This window comes from Brachyhypopomus gauderio, chromosome 13 (genome assembly GCF_052324685.1).
Source record: "Brachyhypopomus gauderio isolate BG-103 chromosome 13, BGAUD_0.2, whole genome shotgun sequence".
Taxonomy (NCBI): Eukaryota; Metazoa; Chordata; class Actinopteri; order Gymnotiformes; family Hypopomidae; genus Brachyhypopomus; species Brachyhypopomus gauderio.
In genome coordinates, this window is record NC_135223.1 from 5058484 (window position 1) to 5083968 (window position 25485).

Sequence of the window (25485 nt, forward strand, 5' to 3'; positions counted from 1 at the left end):
CCCCACACACAACCAAACCCCATCCATCTTCATCGACCCCACACACAACCAAACCCCATCCATCTCCATCGACCCCACACACAACCAAACCTCATCCATCTCCATCACCCCACACACAACCAAACCCCATCCATCTCCATCGACCCCACACACAACCAAACCCCATCCATCTCCATCGACCCCACACACAACCAAACCCCATCCATCTCCATCACCCCACACACAACCAAACCCCATCCATCTCCATCGACCCCACACAACCAAACCCCATCCATCTCCATCACCCCACACACAACCAAACCCCATCCATCTCCATCGACCCCACACACAACCAAACCTCATCCATCTCCATCACCCCACACACAACCAAACCCCATCCATCTCCATCGACCCCACACACAACCAAACCCCATCCATCTCCATCACCCCACACACAACCAAACCCCATCCATCTCCATCGACTCCACACACAACCAAACCCCATCCATCTCCATCGACCCCACACCCAACCAAACCCCATCCATCTCCATCGACCCCACACACAACCAAGTTACAAAAGTTAGAGAATGCATAAGATGCAGAGGTACTGAACATATAATTGCTCTAAGAGGTGAAATGTATTTTTCTATCATACACATGTACAGTATTTACACCACAAAACCCTCACAGTGAATATGCATCAAGCACTTATCCTGGCACCTCTTCTTCTGATTCACTTTTAAATAACTATAGGGTGATTGATTAATAAGGGCTGAAAACCAGCTGTTTCCCTCCATCCTCTGTGCAGATGTCGCAAGCTGCCCCGTGCCCTGAAAGAGTGGCAGGCCTTTTTAGACCTGAAAAAAACCATCGATGAGTTCAGTGAATGCTGCCCCCTGCTGGAGCTGATGGCCAACCGCGCCATGATGACCCGCCACTGGAAGAGGATCACGGAGGTCACAGGTCACACCTTCGAGGTGGAGACGGACACCTTCAAGCTGCGCAACATCATGGAGGCTCCCCTCCTCAAGTACAAGGAGGAAATTGAAGTGGGTCTTAGGTCAAAGTTCATTCTGCAGCCAATAGAATGAAGCAGTGCCATCATATCGTACCTGTCACAGGTCCTGTCGTAATATATATATATATATATATATATATATATATATATATATATCAGTAGCGAACCGTGACCATTAAACCTGGGCCCGCTACACCCCCCCCCCCCCCCCCGATTTTTTTTCCTCTCCTAATAAACTGCACTAAAGAATAAAGAAAAAACCGACAGTATAGCTTTAGAAACGCATGTAGTGCGTTCAAATAACATTTGTACTAGATAACTTGTTAAGCAAAATAAGTTTCCAAACAAAATAAGGTTTCACAGCTCCGTGGTTCTCGCAAGCGGAATATGTAAATGAGGACGTCAAAGGGCCGAATCGAAACTAGCTAGCGGCGGTAGGGTAAAGACAGCTAGCGTTGCCACAGCGGGCGGAAATTATCATACAGTTAAGCCCGCCCACTAAGAGGGAAGATATGATTGGTCAATTTTACTGTCATTTGAAACTGGTATTGCGTTGAATTATAACTGCCAGGCCCTCTGTAAACGAACAGCGGGCATCACAGTCCTGATAGGGGGAGACACAGGCTCACAGGCTTCCACTCAACCCCTCACCTTCCAACACAGATTGAATAGACACGGTTGAATATTTTATTTGCTTATATTTTTGTAATTGTTTAGATGTCGATTGTAAAACTGTAAGTAGATAAAATAAAATTGGATAATTATATATATAATGTTTTAAGAATATTTTAGGCCCTCTGAGAGGGCGTAGAGGGCCCTGACGGTTCCCCACTGATATATATATATATATATATGTGTGTGTGTGTGTGTGTGTAGGTATTGTGTGTGTGTGTGTGTGTGTGTGTGTGTGTGTGTGTGTGTAGGTATATACATATGTCACAGCTCACTAGGAGTCATCAAATGATACATGAATTACATTAAAGGCTAAGCAATAGAATTTGTAAAATAGTAAAATAAATATATTTTTAAAATATACAGCACAGGATGGCATCAAATACAGCAAATAAAAATATCACAGATGGTGGGTAAATGTTGAAAATATTGTTCATAGGGCAACTGTGACAGGCGAGGGAGTGCAAAAAATAAGGAAGTGATCATGCCAGTCTCAGGGAAAACTGAGGATTTAATGAATAAAGTGCATCAACACAAAACCTGTGAACGAATCCAAACTAAGGATAAAATAACCAGCAGTCAACTGGTACAAAGACAAGACATACATAGACAGACAAACGACCCTCAGGTGTCAGGTTCCCCGCCCCGCCCACCTGATGGACAAACACAATGTCACAACAGGACTACATGTAATACTGCCGCTGCTGATGGAGGTGGCTGGCAGGGGGACTGTTCTGTGACAGTAACCCATATCACAATATCACATAAACTGATGGTTGAAAACATATTCAGCAATATTAATAATAATAATCCAACACATAAGCACTTGCCAAAGGCAAGGTGATAGGATTAATCAAAGAATAACAAATCAAATCAAAGCAAATACATTACAGGACGGAGGAGGTCTTCACAGATTTGTATTAGGAGTGGTTTTAAATATAATGACAGTATCGTGGCAGCGGATAGTTAGAGAGAAAGAGTTCTGCCCCCGTCCGGTGCAATGGGTGGTGATGAGATCAGAGCTTGCAGATCAGAGACACTATGCAGGTGTGCAAGGTTGCACTAAGTTAATTGGGGCCAAGTTATGGAAGGACTTGCAGCCCAGAAGGTCAACGTTGAACCACATTCTGTACTTAACTGGGAGTGAAATAAACAGAATAAAAGTGATGGATTTCCATTTGTCCATATTGTGGAGGCTGGTCTTTGACACCACCATTCTAGGTTCTCATCTGTTGGGATTGAGTTATAGGAGATTAGCGGTTTTAGGAGATTAGCAGTCATGCAGTGTTTTCTTATCAAATGGAAAAGACGTTTAGGGTTGGCAAGTGGTGCTTTAGTGCCAAATTAAATTTGGATTTTATCAGCATGTTGATGAAAATGAAAGTCATGTGTCTGTATGATTTATCTGAGTGGTAGTTTTAAAAGTAAACACTACAGGCCCAGAAACAGAACCTTGAGGAACTCACTGCTCTTCTGGAAATGGGGTTCAAGGCTCAGGGCCATGAAAGCACAAAACCTCTCAGCAGCTTGGCAGCACTTACTGTAAAATGGTTCAAGAATTAAACAACTCTTGAGCAATTTCATCTATTTCCAAATGGTTGGGGATGTATTGATAATATTAAGGGTTATTGGTGTACTTTACCTATTGTATTAGCATGACTGAGTAGTCCAGTCAACAGTCCTTTTAGCATGTTGTGTTTGAATGAACAGTCCATGTGAAATTCCACCCAACTTTGTAGGCATGCCAATAAAATATTGTGTCTGCAGTGGTTATGCAGTCCAGGGCCTGAAATGGGAATCTAGGACCTCAGACGTCTTGTCCATTCACATGTTGGCAAATTCTATGCAGCTCTGCCAAGTTTACATAGAATTTCTCTTTCAGCTTCTCTTTTGGAGACGTCATGCTGCTTATGTGTTGCAACAGGACATCTGCATCAGTGCTGTGAAGGAGCGGGACATCGAGCAGAAGCTGAAGCAGGTAATAGCTGAGTGGGACTACAGGACGTTCACCTTCGCCCAGTTCAAGACTCGTGGTGAACTGCTACTGCGTGGGGACAGCACATCTGAGATCATCAGCAACATGGAGGACAGCCTCATGGTCCTGGGCTCTCTCATGAGCAACAGGTAGAGCAGCAGTGGACACCAGTACCATCACCGGAGAGGTTTTCATTCTGCATGTTTCAGTTCCAGCCCTGTTCCTGGAGATCTTTCACTCTGCACTCCAACCCTACTACTGAAAATCTGCCACCTTGTGGAGTGTAGTTCCAGTAGATCTGCTGGGCTGCAGAGACTAATTCTGATATTTTTACTGAAGATCTTCATCCTGACTATATATTTATAGTAGATATTTATGTGAAACAGATATCATTTGATAGCTTAGGAATCCCCTGCTCCAATACTCCAATACTCCAGTACTGAAGAGCAGGAAACATTACTGCACAAACTAGGGCTGCATCAGATATTTTTAATCCATCATGACTTTGGTAACAACAAACACAGCAATACAGTCACCAATACACCACTGTATTCAATAACAAAACTATATAAGTGTCCCAGTATATTTAAATATAAATTTCATGAATTATGAATTTCCAACTACTTGGTAAAAAATCACATTTGAATTGAAAATGACACTGAATAACTTTCACAATAAATACTGTTTCTGTAGGTATAACACTCCATTCAAGGCTCAGATCCAGAAGTGGGTCCAAAATTTGTCCAACACCACAGACATCATTGAGAACTGGATGACTGTGCAGAATCTCTGGATCTACCTGGAGGCTGTATTTGTAGGTGGAGACATAGCCAAACAGCTTCCTAAGGTACCAAGTTCCTCCACTGTTTCTAATATATTTCAACGCTTGCATGTCAGGCAGGTTCAGGCTGAAAAAGCCAACTGAAAAACATTGAACAACCTGAAGGCCATGTAATAGGTCAAAGGGAATCTTGGAATGGCACTTGGCCACCACCCAAAGACCATTCAAATACTTTTGTGAATCATTCTGGCTCATGGGTTAATCCGAGCTTGTTTTACCCCTCCAGGAAGCTAAGCGCTTCTCAAACATCGATAAATCCTGGGTGAAGATCATGACCCGAGCCCATGAGATGCCCAACGTAATCCAGTCCTGTGTGGGGGACGAGACCATGGGCCAGCTCCTACCTCATCTCCTTGAACAGCTGGAGATTTGCCAGAAGTCTCTCACGGGGTATGTCTCACGGGGTATGTCTAATGGGGTATGTCTCATGGGGTATGTCTCCCACCCTGCAGTCAGCTTTTTCCCATGGCTTTGCTCTGTGGACATGTTTGTTGAAGCTTAAATTCCAAGTCGAAAAAAGAATATTATTTTTTATTATTATTTTATATATATATATATATATATATATATATATATATATATATATATATATATATATATATATATATATATATATATACATATATATATATATATACATACATACATATATACAGTGAGTCCCCGCTTAACGACGGGGTTAGAGACTGAAAAGTCGTAAAGCATGACCCTAGATTTATATATGCTTTGATCGTAAATACAGTATAGAAAAAAAACTAACAATGTTCTCGTGCGTGCGTACAGCATGAGAAAGAGCGATCGCGTTGCTGAAATGGGCTGCGGTGGAGGCTGTGCTGCCTCAGCTTATCGTACACAACACTCCACAACACTACATCAACATTCCACTCTGCTGCCACCACTCCTCCGGGCACCGCATGGGAAAAAAAAAGTCGGTCATAACTCCGATCCATTGTTAACCAGACTCGTCGTTAAGCGAGGACTTGCTGTGTGGTGTGTATATATAAATATAAATTAAAATTGTTTTATTCCTAACATATGTTGGCTGTGATAACTAAGGTACCTGGAGAAGAAGCGGCTGCTCTTCCCACGTTTCTTCTTCGTGTCAGATCCAGCTCTGCTGGAGATCCTAGGCCAGGCGTCGGACTCTCACACCATCCAGGCTCATCTGCTCAACGTCTTTGACAATCTCAAATCCGTTCACTTTCACGATAAGGTAATTCCATTATAAGTGTCATCATTTTTCCTTCATCAACATATGCATTGTTTGTTGACCCAAATTTCATACGTTTCTAAACACACCAAATTATTGGAGTAACACTGGGATGATCTGGCCACAGTTTTGCTACATTCTACAAAACCAGGCATTGATATTTGAAATATTGAATCGTGCTGTATACATCTGTCAAAGATATACGACCGGATCCTGTCCATGTCATCACGTGAGGGGGAAACTGTGGATCTGGACAGACCAGTCACAGCTGAGGGTAATGTGGAGGTCTGGTTGAATGCCCTCCTGAAGGAGTCCCAGAGGTCTTTGCACCTCATCATTCGTCAGGCGTCTCTGGCCATTCAAGACTCCACCTTCCAGCTTATTCACTTCCTGGAGTCTTTTCCTGCTCAGGTACACCGGGACACGCCCACCAACACACTGACATCATTAGAATAAACATAATTTCTGGCTCAAATTCCCATTCAGCATTTTTCAAGACAACTGCAAGTTGTGTGGTCAACTAAAACTAACATTGCCTTCACTAATTAAAGGAATGGTAAATGTAAATAGTGCGTGTTTGGGTAAGTGAGGTATCGTAGAATAATTGCAAACATTTTAATGGTATCATTTATCAAACAATGAGCTTGTGTTGGCACTGATAACTTTCATTATAAAAGTTTTTTTCAACAAACTGCCTTTAAGTGTTGGAGTGACTAAAGATTCTCAACTTCAGTAACTCTGCAAAAAATACATTTTAAATAAGTGGGAGTGAAATGAGAGGAAGTAGAATACATCCATTCCCCACAGATGCACAAGCACTAGTCATTCATTTTCAAGTCATGTTAAACAGCTCATGTCCCTTCTGTGGCATAGGTGGGTCTGCTTGGCATCCAGATGATCTGGACGAGGGACTCTGAAGAGGCCTTAGTCAATGCTCGCTTTGACCGCAGGATCATGACCCAAACCAACCAGTCCTTCCTGGAGCTCCTCAATACCCTCATTGACATGACCACAAAAGACCTGAGCACGGTGGAACGGACCAAATACGAAACCCTCATCACCATTCATGTGCATCAGAGGGACATATTTGATGACTTGGTGAGTGAAAATAGCAGAAACCACAGGGTTTTTATGGGAACTCATCCAGACGCACGAAATTCAGCGCAGCAGGTTTTGAAGTACAGAATGCGTTGGGATTATTTATATACAGCATTAGATATGAATGACAAAGATTCTGGATTCTCTGTCAAGTTTGTCCTCACTCTGTTGCTCCCATAGCGGCTCTGCACACCACTGCTTCCATTGGCCAGCTGGAGGGTCTGTGTGAATAAGAAATGGCTTGAACAGTGGGCTCCCAGAAACTTCAAAACCTTTGCCAAAGAGACGTTTGTTTTTATAGCTGTATAATAGCTAAAAAGCATTCTAGCTAGCTACTGCCAACTGAATTACCCCATGTCCCATTTCAAATATGACATGGCAGTGCTTCTCAACGTTATGAACTGAAGCCATATTTGCTGTTCTGAGCTATGTAAATTTCATCTTGCGCAGACTCTGCTGCGGGAGTCAAAAGAGTCTCCTGCTCTTTCATAATCGACTTCCAAATCTCACAAAGAAATTCGTTTTTCACTGTTGCATTTCACTATTCTCCTCTTACTCTGCGCACATGATTTTTTTCTGTGGGATTGTATATCATTTTTGGATTTTTATAATACAAATATGTTTTTCCTGCTTGCATACTAACTGTGCACAGTTCATATAATTGATGAATTTACACAGAAGCACTAATTTGTGAAACAGAGTCAAAACCCCTGAGTATTGCTGTAACATCTAAAGTAAATGAAAGCAGTGACATCGTCATTGGCTCCAGCCGTAACTGGGCCGCCACTGGTTTTCATGGTTGGTAACATCTCCAGCTCATTTCCTCTAAAGTTCTGTTCAGCGTCTCGTCCCTTTCGTCCCCACCCAGTGTCGTTTGCACGTGAAAAGCCCTGCGGACTTTGAATGGCTGAAGCAGTGCCGCTTCTACTTTAATGAGGACTCGGACAAGATGGCCATCAACATCACGGATGTGGGCTTCGTGTATCAGAACGAGTTCCTGGGCTGCACCGATAGGCTGGTCATCACGCCACTTACAGACAGGTGACCCTGGAACCAGCGCCTGCTTCTCTTCACCCCCATCCCAGACCTGCTTCTCTTTACCATAATCCCAGACCTGCTTCTCTTCACCTCCATCCCAGACCATCCCAGACCTGCTTCTCTTTACCATAATACCAGACCTGCTTCTCTTCACCTCCATCCCAGACCTGCTTCTCTTCACCCCATCCCAGACCTGCTTCTATTCACCACAATCCCAGACCTGCTTCTATTCACCACAATCCCAGACCTGCTTCTATTCACCTTAATCCTAGACCTGCTTCTCTTCACCCCCAACCCAGACCTGCTTCTCTTCACCACAATCCCAGACCTGCTTCGGTGACATTGTTGCCATGAACTTCATGGCAAATTCAAAGTCAGTTTACTTTGCCATGAATTAAAATCAGTTCTGCATATTTTCCCCCCAAGTAAGTCAGAAGCATAATGGTTGGAAAGATTGCAATATTGGCAGGCTACCAAAAACATGCACTCTGATGAGTAGATGACTCTGTTAACATGCACACTGCCTGCGTGATCGTAACTCCATAGACATGCTGTGGAGTCAGTAGTGTGGTTTTATTCCGGCTCAGGTGCTACATTACCCTGGCCCAGGCCCTGGGGATGAGCATGGGGGGGGCCCCAGCAGGACCTGCAGGAACAGGAAAGACGGAGACCATCAAAGACATGGGACGCTGCCTGGGGAAGTACGTGGTGGTCTTCAACTGCTCGGACCAGATGGATTTCCGAGGCCTGGGAAGAATATTCAAAGGTAAGAAATGCTAAATGGTTATCAAGCATTTGTTTTTGTTTATATCAGTCTTTTATTCTACTTCCATGTCTTCACTTCAGTTTTTTACTCATATAATCAACTGTCCTGCTTGACTGTCATCATCATGCCTATCTACAAGAACGGGAAGCAACCGTAACTCTGCAGCACTAAATATAGGCCAGTGGCAGCTGTTCTCTGTAGCAGGTGTTCTCTGTAGCGGTTGTTTTCTGTGGTGGGTGTTCAGTGTGGCGGGTGTTCAGTGTGGTGGGTGTTCTCTGTGGCGGGTGTTCTTTGTGGTGGATGTTCTCAGTGGTGGGTGTTCAGTGTGGCGGGTGTTCAGTGTGGCGGGTGTTCAGTGTGGCGGGTGTTCAGTGTGGCGGGTGTTCAGTGTGGCGGGTGTTCTCTGTGGCGGGTGTTCTCTGTGGCGGGTGTTCTCTGTGGCGGGTGTTCTCTGTGGCGGGTGTTCAGTGTGGCGGGTGTTCTCTGTGGCGGGTGTTCTCTGTGGCGGGTGTTCAGTGTGGCGGGTGTTCTCTGTGGCGGGTGTTCTCTGTGGCGGATGTTCTCAGTGGTGGGTGTTCAGTGTGGCGGGTGTTCTCTGTGGTGGGTGTTCTCTGTAACGGTTGTTCTCTGTGGCGGGTGTTCTCTGTAGCGGCTGTTCTCTGTGGCGGGTGTTCTCTGTGGTGGCTGTTCTTAGTGGTGGGTGTTCAGTGTGGCGGGTGTTCTCTGTAGTGGGCGTTCAGTGTGACGGGTGTTCTCTGTAGCGGGTGTTCAGTGTGGCGGGTGTTCAGTGTGGCGGGTGTTCAGTGTGGCGGGTGTTCTCTGTGGCGGGTGTTCAGTGTGGCGGGTGTTCTCTGTGGCGGGTGTTCTCAGTGGCGGGTGTTCTCAGTGGTGGGTGTTCAGTGTGGCGGGTGTTCTCTGTGGTGGGTGTTCTCTGTAACGGTTGTTCTCTGTGGCGGGTGTTCTCTGTAGCGGCTGTTCTCTGTGGCGGGTGTTCTCTGTGGTGGCTGTTCTTAGTGGTGGGTGTTCAGTGTGGCGGGTGTTCTCTGTGGCAGGTGTTCTCTGTGGCGGGCGTTCAGTGTGGCGGGTGTTCTCTGTAGTGGGTGTTCAGTGTGACGGGTGTTCTCTGTAGCGGGTGTTCAGTGTGGCGGGTGTTCTCTGTGGCGGGTGTTCAGTGTGGCGGGTGTTCTCTGTGGCGGGTGTTCTCTGTGGCGGGTGTTCTCTGTAGCGGGTGTTCAGTGTGGCGGGTGTTCTCTGTGGCGGGTGTTCAGTGTGGCGGGTGTTCTCTGTAGTGGGTGTTCTCTGTGGTGGATGTTCTCTGTGGCGGGTGTTCAGTGTGGCGGGTGTTCAGTGTGGCGGCTGTTCTCTGTGGTGGGTGTTTTCTGGCTGCTTTTCTCTGTGGCGGGTGTTCTCTGTAGCGGGTATTCTCTGGCTGCTGTTCTCAGTGGCAGGTGTCCTCTGTGGTTGGCAGCGGTTTTTTGATCGTGTTTTGTCACAGGTCTTGCTCAGTCGGGCTCCTGGGGCTGCTTTGACGAGTTCAACCGCATCGACCTCCCCGTGCTCTCCGTGGCCGCACAGCAGATCGCCACCGTGCTGACCTGCAAAAAGGAACGACGCAAAGCCTTCGTCTTCACCGATGGAGACACGGTGGAGATGAACCCAGAGTTCGGCATCTTCCTCACCATGGTGAGACCCTGCCCCCCCAAACCACCCCCAAACCCCTGTCCCAGATCCAGGCACGTTTGCCAGTCAGTAATGATGTTTGCTCTGTGTAGGCTAATTTTATGTATGGTCTTTTCGGACCCTCTCAACCCTATTTCATTATTTATAAATTAGTGTTTTTATTCCCTGTGAGTCGTGTGAGGCAGAGAGATCGTCACCACATGGAAAACACAGGTGGTGAGAATTGCATCATGGGAGGGGGGTCAGGGGTAAAATTTCCCAGCTGCTCACCAGGACACAAAAGCTGTTCAAGCACTCCTAAAGGAATCAAATATAGCTCGGCACAAGTAATTATCATATCTATTTATTCCACCTGTGTTATTCTGAGAGGCTTGTTATTCATGGTGTAATTTAGCCCTCAACCCTCAAGAACACAAGAAATGTGTGACAAACAGGAAGAGGTTAGATGGAACTGTACTGGACCTAATGTCTACACACACACACACACACACACACACACACACACACACACACACACACACACTGTACTTGGCAGAGATTGTTCCGTATATTATGTACATTATTATGTATATTGTGCTCAGTTTTTCCGGATTCCTTCTGTGCTACTCAAGATTTTTCTTACCTGTAGCCTTCCCAGCATGTGGTTTGGTTGGTCTGTGTAGAACCCTGGGTACGCAGGCCGTCAGGAGCTCCCGGAGAACCTCAAGATCAACTTCCGCTCTGTGGCCATGATGGTTCCCGACCGACAGATCATCATCCGTGTCAAGCTGGCCAGCTGTGGCTTCATCGATAACATCGAACTCGCCAGAAAGTTCTTCACCCTGTACAAGCTGTGTGAGGAGCAACTCTCCAAGCAGGTCAGGCCATTTACGTTACTACATCCACATTACCACGTCTACGTTACCATGTCCACATTACTACGTCTACGTTACCACGTCCACATTACCACGTCTACGTTACCACGTCCACGTTACCACGTCTACGTTACCACGTCTACGTTACCACATCCACATTACCATGTCTACGTTACCACGTCTACGTTACCACATCTACATTACCATGTCTACGTTACCACGTCCACATTACTACGTCTACGTTACCATGTCCACATTACCACGTCTACGTTACCACGTCCACGTTACCACGTCCACGTTACCACGTCTACGTTACCACGTCTACGTTACCACATCCACATTACCATGTCTACATTACCACGTCCACATTACCGCGTCTACGTTACCACATTCACATTACCAAGTCTACGTTACTACGTCCACATTACCACGTCCACATTACCACGTCCACGTTACCACGTCTACATTACCACGTCCACGTTATCACGTCTACATTACCATGTCCATGTTACCACGTCCACGTTACCACGTCCACATTACCACATCCACATTACCATGTCTACGTTACCATGTCCACATTACCACGTCTACATTACCACGTCCATTGCCACCATTTGAAATCGTTTGATTTTTAAGATACAGCTCTTTTCTTGAACAGTTGTTTAAGCTGATTTGTAAGCTTAAGCAGGTGCAGTGCACGGATCGTCACAAATGCACGCATAATACATTCACTGTGCAGGATGTTTACCCCATTGTTCCGGTGCTCTGTAATGTGCTTTTGCTTGGTTTGTCTTCACAGTGGAGTTATTGTGCTGTGTGCTGTCTGGGTTCCCTCAGGTCCACTATGACTTTGGCCTCAGGAACATCCTGTCTGTCTTGAGGACACTCGGCGCTGCCAAACGAGCCAATCCCAGCGACACGGAGTCGACCATCGTCATGAGGGTGCTGCGAGACATGAACCTGTCCAAACTCGTAAGCGTCCCGCTGTCTCCTGGGGTTTGGGGCATTTTAACCGCAGCACGGAGGCGAACCGAAATACGCTAGGGTCAAGAAACAGACGCTGCAATGCTAGCTGTCCCCTTCTGGGATCTGTCCCCGCTTCCTCGGGCTGATTTATAGCTTTATTACGGCTTGCGTGAGGAAGCTTTACCTTCAAAACTGTGATCTCCTCCGAGGTGGAGTGATCTGCTCCAAAGCAGAGCGATCTCCTCCGAGGCGGCGTGATCTCCTCCGAGGTCTCCTCATTTGCCTCATTTGCCTGCCTCCGGGTCATCCATCACCCTGCCAGCATATCGGCTCTCATCGCAACATTTGATCCATGTTGTTCTCTGTGTCTTTCTCCTGCAAGATTGATGAAGACGAGCCGCTCTTCCTCAGCTTGATCGAAGATCTCTTCCCTGGAATCCAGCTGGACAAGGCCGGATACCCCCAGCTGGAGGCGGCCATAGACGCTCAGGTACGGACTGTGAAACGTTTACACTGTCGCTATGGGAAAGATCTTGTCATGCCATAGTCTAATAAAGAAAATACTGTAAATAAATGTGCCATTAGGTTTCATGATCTGAGATCCAGTAGAAACTGAATATCTGTTTTAGGTTTACCCTGTTTCAGGTTTCATTTTCTAATATGATTTCTTTTAATCACTTTAGACAGAAGTTACAATTTATGTGTTTATGTACTTCTGTGTGATGTCTGAATAGAATTCAGCTGCTTGTGGATCAGGGTTTGTGATTTAGGTACTTGGAGATGAGAAAGTCAAAGCAATATCAAAAGGTATAAATGCAGAATAAATGCAGAAAAAACTGAAACTATACCAGTATCCCAGAGATGAACATCTGGTGGTTTCCTGATGCATCATGGGAGCTGGAGTTCGATTGTAGAGATCATGGACAGCATGATGTTGCATGTGCATTTGTGTATGTGTGTGTGTGTGTGTTTGTATGTATGTATGTGTGTGTGTGTGTGTCCAGGTCACAGAAGCTGGTCTGATTAACCATCCTCCTTGGAGGCTGAAAGTGATCCAACTCTTTGAGACCCAGAGAGTGCGGCACGGAATGATGGCACTAGGACCCAGCGGAGCAGGGAAGACCACATGCATCCACACGCTAATGAAAGCCATGACTGGTGGGTTTGATTATCTGTGTATCCTATACTGTTAGATTGGCACACAGATAATGACCAATCTTTGTGTGTGTGTGTGTGTGTGTGTGTGTGTGTGTGTGTGTGTGTGTGTGTGTGTGTGTGTGTGTGTGTGCAGACTGTGGGCAGCCTCACCGGGAGATGCGAATGAACCCCAAGTCCATCACAGCACCCCAGATGTTCGGGAGGCTTGATGTAGCAACCAATGACTGGACTGATGGCATTTTCTCCACTCTCTGGAGAAAGACCCTGAGGGCTAAAAAAGGTGTGTGTATGTGTGTGTGTGTGTGTGTGTGTGTGTGTGTGTGTGTGTGTGTGTGTGTTTGAGCTTGCACAGATAGCACAGAGGCACAGATAATCACTTCTTCACCTTTCAGTCATATTCTGCCTAAATATGATTTTTCACAGACCATATAGAATAGCCAGAGGCCAGTAAAAGCTTTACAAACGGTGTCATTAAATCTTTCCGTTCAGTCTCATAGCGATGAAGGGTTGAACTAAAATGCAAACCTGCTTCCACAGCCAGAGTGCGGTGTGTCCCAGTGACCCGGCCTATGTGGTTAGATTACCAGTTGGTTTAGCTCAGGGAAGACTGCTAGAGATCTTCAAAGCTCTTCAGAAATGACATCAGCAGAAGAGAGGTGTTGCTGCCCCTCCCCCACCTGTCCCCCCCTTCAAAAACAAACCCCACCAAACACAACAAAAAGATCTGGAGCTCCAGTCGGAACTGCTCGTCTCCGAAGGAGCCACGGTTGTCCAGACGCATCTGGCGCTGCTCCCCAGAGACCGCTGCTCTCAACTCGGCCACTTCCCGTCTCCTCGCACCCGACCCCTTCATCACAACAGAACCTGCGGCCCAGCGGGGAGTCTGGGAAGAGGGTGTTCCAAGATGTGAAGAAGCAGCATGTGGCATGAAGTCTCCGTAGACTAAACGCCCTCCGTCTAAATATACACTGTGCTGGTGGATGTTACGCCAAGCTTTGGTGTTAATTATGCTGCTAAATGCACTTTGGGCCATCAGTGGGATTCATAAATGCTACTGTCTGCATTAGCATTTCTACTGTCTGCTACTGGCCTGCATTCTCCTCCAGGCCCTTCATGTGATGGTCTCATAATAGAAATAATAACCAAAACAGAGATGTTTTGATTTGTTTTGCTTCCTCTTCTGTGTTCTTGCTGTTCTACGTTGTCTCTCTCTGTCTCTTTTCCTGTTTTTCTGTTTCTTTCTTTCTGTTCCCTTTCTCTTTCTGCCTCTCCTTCTCTCTCTCCCTCTCCTCTCTCTCTCTCTCTTTCTCTCTCTTTTTCTCTCTCTCTCTTTCTCTTTGTCATCCTCTTACATCATTTTTGTACCCAATGTTTAATTACTAAAACTCTCAAAAACATCCTGAATCCTTCTTTCTTTTTTAAATCCTCCCCGTGATTCGCCTGCTTGGCCCTGCGCAGGAGAACACATCTGGATCGTGCTGGATGGCCCGGTGGACGCCATATGGATCGAGAACCTCAACTCAGTGCTGGATGACAACCGCACGTTGACACTCGCCAATGGCGACCGCATTCCCATGGGCCCCAACTGCAAGGTGGTCTTCGAGCCGCACAACATCGACAACGCCTCGCCCGCCACCGTGTCCCGCAACGGGATGGTCTACATGAGCTCCTCGGTACTGAGCTGGAGCCCAATTCTGGAGGTGAGAGAGAATGGAATAAAAACGTCTGGTACTGTAAAAATACCAGAAAAGAGGAATGTAAGCCCTGATACAGGAACATACAAAGCAAAAAATCTCAATTAATATTGAATTAGATTTGCATTCATTATACATATAAATGTATTATAATGTAATTGTAATGCATTTTGCTATGAGTGTGCAGATGGAAGATTTTGCATATTCAGAATCACACACCATACCAAAGTGTGTTCTTTAATGTAGCTCCAGGAGACTTAACAGGACTCCACTTAGGACCCAGGAGACGGACAGGTCTGTTGTCATGCCGCAGAATTTATAGCCTCCCATTGCCGTGACGACCCTCAAGCTCTGAACGAGCCCACATGATGAATTGTATCTGAAGGCCTACCCTACTCATCTTAGTAGAGTGGGACCAGTAGACTAGTGGTAGGAGACTAATGTGTGTGTGTGTGTGTGTGTGTGTGTGTGTGTGTGTGTTAGACTTTGAGATGTGCATGAGTATGTGGAAAAGAAACGGATGAATTTCCAGAACGTAAGAGTGTGAATGTGCTCCTATGTTCTGAGGTTTGGATTGGAGGAAAGATGGAGAGATAGAGAGATGGAGAGGGGGTGTAATGCTGGCTAGGGAATGGATAAAGGATGAACATGATAGATGAAGAGATGGAGGATGGACGGGAAGGACAGAGGGACGGGTGTAGATGAACAGATGATTGTTAGGATGGATATGGTGTAGACATGGTGTAGATGTGGTGTAGATATGGTGTAGATATGGTGTAGATATGGTGTAGAGATGATGTAGATATGGTGTGGATATGGTGTAGACATGGTGTAGATGTGGTGTAGATATGGTGTAGACATGGTGTAGATATGGTGTAGAGATGGTGTAGATATGGTGTGGATATGGTGTAGACATGGTGTGGATATGGTGTAGATATGGTGTAGAGATGGTGTAGATATGGTGTGGATATGGTGTAGACATGGTGTGGATATGGTGTAGATATGGTGTAGAGATGGTGTAGATATGGTGTGGATATGGTGTAGACATGGTGTAGACATGGTGTGGATATGGTGTAGATATGGTGTGGATATGGTGTAGACATGGTGTGGATATGGTGTAGATATGGTGTGGATATGGTGTAGACATGGTGTAGACATGGTGTGGATATGGTGTAGATATGGTGTAGACATGGTGTGGATATGGTGTAGACATGGTGTAGGTATGGTGTAGACATGGTGTAGATATGGTGTAGGTATGGTGTAGACATGGTGTAGACATGGTGTCGATATGGTGTAGACATGGTGTAGACATGGGGTGGATATGGTGTAGACATGGTGTAGGTATGGTGTAGACATGGTGTAGGTATGGTATAGATACGGTGAAGATATGGTGTAGATACGGTGTGGATATGGTGTAGATATGGTGTGGATACGGAGTGGATATGGTGTAGATATGGTGTGGATAGGGTGTGAATAGGGTTTAGATTGCATATGGTTAGGGTATGGACAGCTTGTGGATAGGGTGTAGATACGCTATTGATAGGGTGTAGTTATGGAGTGAAGATACGGTGTAGATATGGAGTGTAGATATGGTGTGGATATGGTGTAGATATGGTGTAGATATGGTGTAGATATGGAGTAGATGTGGTGTGGATATGATGTAGATATGGAGTGTAGATATTGTGTGGATATTGTGTAGATATGGTGTGAATATGGTGTAGATATAGTGTAGATATAGTGTAGATATAGTGTAGACATGAAGTGCAGATATGGTGTTGATATGGTGTAGACATGAAGTGTAGATATGGTGTAGATATGGTGTAGATACGGTCCAAGGACCAGACTTCAAACGTTCTCGGTACAGTGAAAACAGGCCAGCATGCTTCCTGCTTGTAGACATGGGCTCTTTTCATCATGTCTGCTCGGTGGTGGAACTGGACTAAACGTATTTTATACTGTTGGTCTTCTGCTCTCTCCACAATGCGCTCACATAGAACTCGCTGGGCTTGTTTCGTCTGTGTCTGCCTGCTGTGCAGGAGGGAGTCTGTGTCTTCAATAACCCACTGCTGCATTTCACACTGTCAAATTGCATCATTTCGTCAGACCATATCAACGATGAGATTCTCCCATTGTAGTGAGCACATGTTCAGTTCTACAAATGGAGGTCATTTTTACAGTGTTAGAGGTAAACATGCTGTAATATTGCATTGACACGTTTCCTCTCATTCTCTTTATCATCTTACTTATCTACAATACTGGAAGGGTAGTGAACTGAACCACCTTACTGTATATGTTTACTGTTTACTCAGGTGTGAAACGCATATTACGGTACCTGTTATATTATGCATATTACGGTACCTGTTATATCACACATATTACAGTACCTGTTTTCTTCTCTAAATGTCCTGATTATGGAGGACACAGAGTGTGTTTACTCCTGTCTGCTCCTATTTAGAGTGATCTATGATTGGTGTTCTCATTTTATCTGCTATGACAACTCTTGTTCTTCCTCCTCGACCTCCTCTTCCTCATCCAGCACCTCTGACACGAAACCGTCTTCTGTTGTTAATGTCACAGCCCTGCTAAGCCATACCATGTGCGTTTAGTGTGTTAACATACTGGGTTCAACCTCAGTCACTGTTTGGACACGTGTACAGTTTTCACCTGTAACAGGTAACAGCGAAAACAGTGTGTCAGTCGTATTTAACCTTTCAGTCCTGTGTGTGTCATTTTTCATAAAAGTGCACCATGGTGCAGTATGTGTTTTTGACAGAGAGAATGTGGTTAGAGTTTTGCAAATGGCAGAATCAGGTCTGAAAACTGCCTAGTAGGTGAATATTGTTAAAGATTTTGCAAAAGGCATGATTCACTCACAAAATGAATTATGGCGGTTGAAAGTTTTGTTCTGAGAATGTAAGTTTACTCTTTTAGCAGTTCAGAATCACATTGTCCAAATGTGGTAACAGAGTTATCTGTGTGTGTGTGTGTGTGTGTGTGTGTGTGTGTGTGTGTGTAGAGTTGGCTGAGGACTCGCCCCACCCAGGAGGCTGAGCTTCTGCGGGATCTCTTCACGTGCTCTTTCCCTGAGATCTACCGCTTCAGTGTCCAGGCCCTGGACCATAAGATGGCCATGCTGGAGGCCTTCATCATCATGCAGTCCACCAAGATGCTACAGGGGCTGATCCCACCCAAGGTGCACCATCCCGTCCCCACACGCCCAGTCGCCCGCACACTCCATCCTGCTACGATACAGAACGTTCTGGTCCCAAATGTTCTGGATTATGCTCAATCCTAGCGCAGATGGGACCCAAAGTTAAATGTTATGCTCCTGCCTTTTGGAGATAAATTATGTGTATTTTCTGTGGATTTCCAGACAACTGGGACAAACATAAATAGAGTTAAAGCATAAGAAATCATAATACCTTCAAACCAAATGGCACCATATATTAAGATTTCTAGATGCATTAAAGAGGGTAGTGCCTCCCCCGTTGGTTTAAACCTCCTGTCTTTATCTCCTTTTCTGTGATATGTCTTTACTGTTGACATTCATCGCCCCTATCTGTCTAGAAATTAGATGAGCGGTCCATGTCACAGGGCATCACAGTCACTCCTGATACGCTCGAAGACTCGAGTCACGCCCCCCACGTTCCACCACACTCAGTCAGAACCGGAGTAGGCCCGGTAGAACTGCACCTGTCAGCACGGAGGGGTCCTCCCAGGTTTTGATATAGTGTGGTTATGATACTGGGGTTCATGACACCAGAGTCTGAGCATGACATCTTTGTCAGCCTTCATGAAGTTCATATGTTCTCATGATTTAACAATGACACCGAACACGACTAAATGAAAGGCTAAAGGAATTTGTAGCTTCACTGTGAATTCTGTTTCACTGTGTTACCAGGGGACATCATGTGGGATTGTTTGTGCGAGAGAATGCACACTCACTTTGCCTTCTGTCTTTTTACGCGACGTAGTCCACGTATTGAAGAATGTTCTTGAGCTTCCAACCGACTCATCAGCCCCGTAACAAGATTACAGAAACAAAATCTGTGTAAATATTAAGCGTGATAGTGATTACGTGTCAGCGACTGTCTTAGAAGCAAGCTGGCAAGGATGACGGCAATGACAACATATTTCAAATGGTTAGTCATGCAAGTGACAGCAGGTTTTGTATGACAGCAGGCTGGAACCATGACAACATGACAACGTCCCGAATCTTGCCAGGCTAGCGCTTGCAAGTTGATGGTTCAGGTCTGTGGTCTGCAGGGTCCGATTGGCTGCCTAATGCAACGTTACTCATAGTCATCCACACTAAGCATACATGTCGAGCGCATATGTGCCCGTTGTGAGATTCATGCAGGAGGACAGGTTTGAAATAAGGGCACGAAAACAATGATTACATCTTCTAATGTAACTGCTGTCAGTGGGTGACTCGAGCCATGACTGACTGCCTGGTGGGAGGGGTCAGTGTTTGCCTCATCAGTTGCTTGAACGAGTCCCTGGTGGGAGGAGCCATCTGCCTGTCCTTTCTTCGCTGGCTTTTTTGGAAACACTTGTTATGTTCTTCGGTTGTTCGGCGGCTCACCCAGCCGTTTCCATGGGAGATCCCTCCGCCTATAGGAATCTGTGATCGGGTCTGGGGCTGACGGCCATCTTGGGGCCTGATGGCTGATTTCAAATTTGTTTATGCATTCAAATATATACAGATTATCAGAAAATCCAACGATTCTTGCTTGAAATATGCGATGTTTCAATGTGGAGTTTTTCTAAGCTGACTCAATATAACAGGGTTGGTCTAATGGGTTGTTTCCACACTGAAACCCACAGCCGGCCTGAGCAGCCATTCAGTCACACTTGTTTGTGCTGGTGACTGATGGGGCTGGGTGGTGTGTCCACAGGAGCAAGCTGGAGAGGTGTCCCCTCAGCACATGGAGCGCCTTTATGTCTTCGCCCTCATGTGGAGCGTGGGGGCCGTGCTGGAGCTTCACGATCGAAAGAAGATGGAGAGCTGGCTCCGTCGCCATGACAACATCCATCTGGACCTGCCAGACATCCCGTCCGACAGCGAGGACACCATGTTCGACTACCATGTCACCAGTGACGGTGCGGACCACAACCGCACGCCCGCATTTGCTTCGTGGGCTTTTGTCTTGCTCTTTCTTTCTGGTGTCCTTTCCTCGCTCCCTCTCTCTCTGTCCTTTTCTCTCCCTCTCTCTCTCCTCCCTCTCTGTCATTCTCTCTCCCTCTCTCTCTTGCTCTCTTTGCTTTTCCTATTTTCTGCTTCTTTTTCTTGGTCTGTGTCTACTTTCTCTCTCTTTTCATGCTCTGCCGAGTACTTCATCACAAAAAACAGCATGAGGGATGATCTTTTTTTCTTTTTCATGTTGAGTTTTAGCTGAGAGGCCGTAGAAATCATCCCACTGCCTCCTCACGCTCTCTGCTCTTCACCATACCTGTTTGTAATAGATTTTCTTCTATTCTCTCCAGAATTTAAGTCAGTGTTCAGAACTTTGTGCGTGGATCTCTCGCTCCATGTTTTCTTCCCTCCCTTCGGAATCTGGGTTTCTCCGTACCTGCTGTCTGCTCGTGCCCCCCTGCCACGTTCTGCCCGTTCGATCGTAAAAGCCGCTCTGAATGCTCTTGGTCTCATGGGTGGGTGGCAGGGGGGAGCCCCAGGAGAGACGAGCGTGAGAAAAGGAGTGCTTCTCACATGAGCCCACAGTGAGAAGTGGTTTGTGGTGTCAGCCCGACACTCTGCAGCCCAGCGGGAGGTGGCCGAGTCAGCGGCGTTTAGACCTCAGTCTCGGCTGGTTTTGGACTGATTGGTTAATCAGAGCGTGGGCTGGGAGTGCTGGGAGTGCTGACAGTGGGGACTTCTTCTCGCTTTGGGTCGGTAAACTCATTGCTTCCTGGTTTCTTGGTTCTTTGGTTTTATGGACCGGCTGATTTTATAGCACTCTGTACTATGAGCTGAACTACAAATGGTCAAAGCACTTGTGCTGTGAATCTGTATTTGCACTATTAAAGCTGAGGTTTCTGAGCTGTTGATTTCAACTCCTAGTTTGAACCTGGGAACTTGTTGATTGCGTGTAGGATCTTGTTGTTTGTATGTAGGATCTTTTTGATTACATGTAGGATCTTGTTTGTATGTAGGATCTTGTTGCTTGCATGTAGGATCTTGTTGTTTGTATGTAGGATCTTGTTGATTACATGTAGGATCTTGTTTGTATGTAGGATCTTGTTGATTACACGCAGGATCTTGTTTGCATGTAGGATCTTGTTTGCATGTAGGATCTTGTTGATTACATGTAGGATCTTGTTGATTACACGCAGGATCTTGTTTGTATGTAGGATCTTGTTGTTTGTATGTAGGATCTTGTTTGCATGTAGGATCTTGTTGATTGTATGTAGGATCTTGTTGATTGCATGCAGGTCAGTGGGTTCACTGGAGCTCCCGGGTGGAGGAGTACATTTACCCTACAGACTACACTCCTGTGTATAGCTCTATACTGGTGCCCAATGTGGACAACGTACGCACAGACTTCCTCATCCAGACCATCGCCAAACAGGGCAAGGTAAACCAAAAATGAGACCAAGATGCCATAGAGAATTTCCATGTGTTTAAATATTCTGTGAACACTAGCATTTGTCACATGGCAAATTTGTCCATTTCATGATCATGTGAGTACAAACAATGTGCAAGATCTGAGAGTTCTCCAGACGCCTGTGTCCTTGTACCTGCGTGTCACAGGCCGTGCTCCTGATAGGGGAACAGGGCAGTGCCAAAACAGTCATCATCAAAAGCTTCCTGGCCAGATACGACCCAGAATCCCACTCTTCGAAAAGCCTCAACTTCTCATCGGCCACCACGCCACTCATGTTCCAGGTTAATGCCCTTATTTTAATGTTTTCTCCTTGTATATTCGTTTTCATATGGTTGGCTAATAATGAAACTGTAATTGTAATGTGACAAACTTCAGTCAGGTCCACCGACTAGTCTCTCGTCACCTGACACGATACATATTTAAACATCTATGGCAGATGCAAGCCCATGTGAGTTATTGATCATGTCGGAGCATTGACTGATCTTCTGGCATGGGTGTTGTGACTGATATAACGAGGCTAATGCTTTTCTCTGACAGTCTGCCAGTCCATCGACTTCTCTGCTATCGACTCTGTCTCCTTCAGAGAGGAGTCGGTTGTGGTCGGCCACCAAATGGATCCATTAGTTATTAGTGCCTGTGTGATGTTTTGATGGGTTTTCAGCGCTCCGTGGAGAGCTACGTGGACAAGCGTATGGGAGCAACCTATGGTCCCCCTGCAGGGAAGAAGATGTCTGTCTTTATCGACGACATCAACATGCCCGTGATCAATGAGTGGGGTGACCAGGTACACTCTTACATGTGTTGATAATGTGATAAATATCACCCAAGTCTGTAATTAGAGTAAGGCTTTGATTTTGCTGCTGGACGTGGATGATGGGAGTTCTCTGTAGCCAGCTTTCTGATATTGACTCAACAGTCTGATTTACACCAAACAGAGGTGAGAGTTCATCTGGCTCTGAGAGGCGTCATAATGATGTTTTAAGCCAAGACAAAGTATCAGCCAAAGAGCCAGAGTTGTCACAGAGGATCTAAAAAATGGAAAGTGTTAAATTAAAAATAGAAACTTGACACATTTTGAATTTGTGTGACACAGATAGACAATAGAAAGTGTCACAAGACGTGTGAGAGTAGAAACAACTGTTTAATCAGGTGTCTCGCAGCTTCTAAGTTAGAAGGTGCAGAATTTTGAAATGAAGCCCTCATAAATAGTTCACACTTACTATAAATTGCGTAATCCTATCAGTGTTACAAAAATGGACACTTTCCTAAAAAACTCATTCCTTCTCTCTCACAAGGAGGGAAATTACTGGGGTGGTAGTGCAAAGCCTTGTCCAGCCTTCACATCAACGTTTTAAACACTTTTGCGTTAAAATCCACCCTTTTGCCAGTCCTGTCTGCAAACTCCAGGAAACTGGCGGTTCTGGGAAAGTCACAAACTGCGAAGCTACACTGTATGTCCGCAGAGGCTGTGGTCAAGGACACGTGGCATGCTGCTCTGACACGTAACGTGTTTTGGTCTCACTCGGGGAAACAAGATGACGCCGTCCGCTTTCTCCCCACATAGGTCACGAACGAGATTGTGCGGCAACTGATGGAACAGAAGGGCTTCTACAACCTGGAGAGGCCGGGCGAGTTCACCAACATCGTGGACATCCAGTTTCTAGCGGCCATGATTCACCCCGGTGGAGGCCGCAACGACATTCCCCAAAGGCTGAAGAGACATTTCTCGATCTTTAACTGCACCCTGCCCTCCAACGCCTCCATAGACAAGATCTTTGGTCAGTGTGCACTCTCGCATTCTCTCCTTCCCCTGAACGTGGATTTGGAGGGCAATGAGTAGAATTTAGAAAGGGAATCGGGGAAGCCATGATTAAGCACATCAAGAAAAAATCACTTTAGCGTTTCTTTATCATTCTCTCTCCATATAATCATTTGTATGAGTGCTGCATGTTTTCTTGTAGCTAATTGAATCCGAGTCCCACCTCTGAATGTGAAGGGGAATGTGCTTCCTTTGCCTGTCCGCATTCTGTTAATGTACTTTCTGTTTACACTTCATTTCCTGCAGGTGGTGAGGCCAACACTCTGTTGTTCTAAGCCAGCGGCCTGCACCTTTAAGATGCAATAGTTCCATAATTATTGATTTGGAACCATATGTGGTCATTCCTGTGGCCATCTGTTCTGGATTTATTTAAACAATTGTTTGTTTCTTTGTGTTTCTGTGTGCTTCTCTGTTTAACCCTTTTTTGACATCACGTCTTTTTTACTATTCGGTATATTCTCACTCCAAAACCATCTCTGATAGCCATCTCACTCCAAAACCCTTTCCAGCAGTCATCTACATTTGGAATTGCCTCTGACAGACGTGACAGTTCTACAGCAACTCTGTGACAATCTAGGACAAGCAGCCGTGTGGGAATATACCTCCCTGCTTCCGCTCCTCGTCCTCTCTCAAACTCCTTTCCTGCTAAGTGTGAAAGCTCCTGGGAACGAACCACACCGTGGCTAGATACCTGCGCGTGCAGACCTGCTCCCTGTGCCCGGAAACTGTTTGTGATGTTTGCAGCCTGTAGGAATCAGAGCTCTATACACCAAGAAAATGACAGCATTTTTTGAGGGATACTAATAAACAGAAAGCCTGCAAAGAACTCTCTCCCAGCTCTCTCACTTACATTCTCTCTGTCTCCCCCACATTCTCTTTCTCTCTTTCCTACAATCTTTCTGTCTCTCTTTCTTGTGTTACTTTTATTCTTCCTCCACCTTCGCCCTTTTACTTCTCGCTGCGTTGTTTCGCCTCCACCCTCTCCTCCCGCTCCGCTACCCGCTCTCTTCTCTTTCCTTCCTCCCCCGCTCCCTCTCTTCCTTTAAACAGGAGTGATAGGCGCAGGGCACTACTGCTCGCGCCGCGGGTTTGCGGAGGACGTGCGGGGCGTGGCGGCTCAGCTGGTGCCCGTCACCCGCCGCCTCTGGCAGGCCACCAAGGCCAAGATGCTCCCCACACCGGCCAACTTCCACTACATCTTCAACCTGCGTGACATGTCCCGTATCTGGCAGGGCATGCTCAACGTCAGCGCCGAGGTTGTCGACTCGCCTGCTGTAAGTGGAGCTTGGGCAAGGGCCTATAGGGGCCTATAAGATGGCGTCTCAACTCCTGACGCTTTTCATAGTCAGATTCCGTTTACAATGACAGGCTCTGTTGCAGTCCTGCTTTACCTGAATTTATATACGTTCCCTGTGTTGAAGAAATATTTGGGGGCTCGTCCGGGATCTTGGAATACAGGAAGTGTGCTTTTGTGCTGTAGAATTCATTAGTTGTGCCTTACAGAATGACAGTAAATGGAATACAGCATCTCTGCCCCTTGAAAGGTCAAAGTATAAATATTAATTGAGAAACTGTCAGTAGAATTCAGTCTCAATGATCACACCATTCAATCTCAATGGTATGCAAAATGTATCCCAGAGAAAAGCGGCTCCCTCATCCCAGTCGCTGGCTGGCCTCTCTGCCCTGCAGGTTCTCCTGCGTCTGTGGAAGCATGAGTGCAAGCGTGTGATCGCCGACCGCTTCACAAGCCCTGAGGATGGGGCCTGGTTCGACCGGACCCTGGCCGACCTGGTGGAGGAGGAGCTGGGTGAGGAGGCCCGTGAGGAGGTGAAGCCTGGGGTGGACGCCTACTTCGTGGACTTTCTCAGGGATGCACCTGAGGCCACAGGTACATCCCACGTCACAACCAGCCCTTTTAAAATATGAAATATGAGCATAAATGATGGAAATGAGACCTTCTTTAACAAACCGATAAAACTGAGTCGTCATGAATAAATGTCATTAATGAAATTCAGAATCATAAATGTGAACCTTTTACCTAGAAGCTTGAAAGATAATGCCTTTGTTCTAATTCTAGTGAAGTTCTACGTCTAGTGAAGGTCTAAGTTCTAT

General features: G+C 46.0%; 1 protein-coding gene across 3 annotated transcripts in view; it reads left to right on the forward strand.

The window, feature by feature from the left end:
* dnah5 (dynein, axonemal, heavy chain 5) overlaps positions 1–25485 on the forward strand; it is a 92944-nt gene that overhangs the window by 24964 nt on the left and 42495 nt on the right. For all 3 annotated transcript variants that reach the window (XM_076970439.1, XM_076970440.1, XM_076970441.1), the window contains 24 exons: positions 788–1028; positions 3594–3793; positions 4338–4491; positions 4712–4875; positions 5542–5698; positions 5894–6106; positions 6569–6793; positions 7662–7834; positions 8419–8597; positions 10093–10280; positions 10940–11134; positions 11969–12103; positions 12480–12587; positions 13102–13255; positions 13389–13535; positions 14714–14955; positions 17966–18142; positions 19848–20052; positions 21382–21524; positions 21701–21835; positions 22216–22338; positions 23119–23332; positions 24424–24647; positions 25063–25261. In XM_076970439.1, the coding sequence (XP_076826554.1) occupies positions 788–1028; positions 3594–3793; positions 4338–4491; positions 4712–4875; positions 5542–5698; positions 5894–6106; positions 6569–6793; positions 7662–7834; positions 8419–8597; positions 10093–10280; positions 10940–11134; positions 11969–12103; positions 12480–12587; positions 13102–13255; positions 13389–13535; positions 14714–14955; positions 17966–18142; positions 19848–20052; positions 21382–21524; positions 21701–21835; positions 22216–22338; positions 23119–23332; positions 24424–24647; positions 25063–25261 (4295 nt within the window). The remainder of the gene's footprint in view (positions 1–787; positions 1029–3593; positions 3794–4337; positions 4492–4711; positions 4876–5541; positions 5699–5893; positions 6107–6568; positions 6794–7661; positions 7835–8418; positions 8598–10092; positions 10281–10939; positions 11135–11968; positions 12104–12479; positions 12588–13101; positions 13256–13388; positions 13536–14713; positions 14956–17965; positions 18143–19847; positions 20053–21381; positions 21525–21700; positions 21836–22215; positions 22339–23118; positions 23333–24423; positions 24648–25062; positions 25262–25485) is intronic.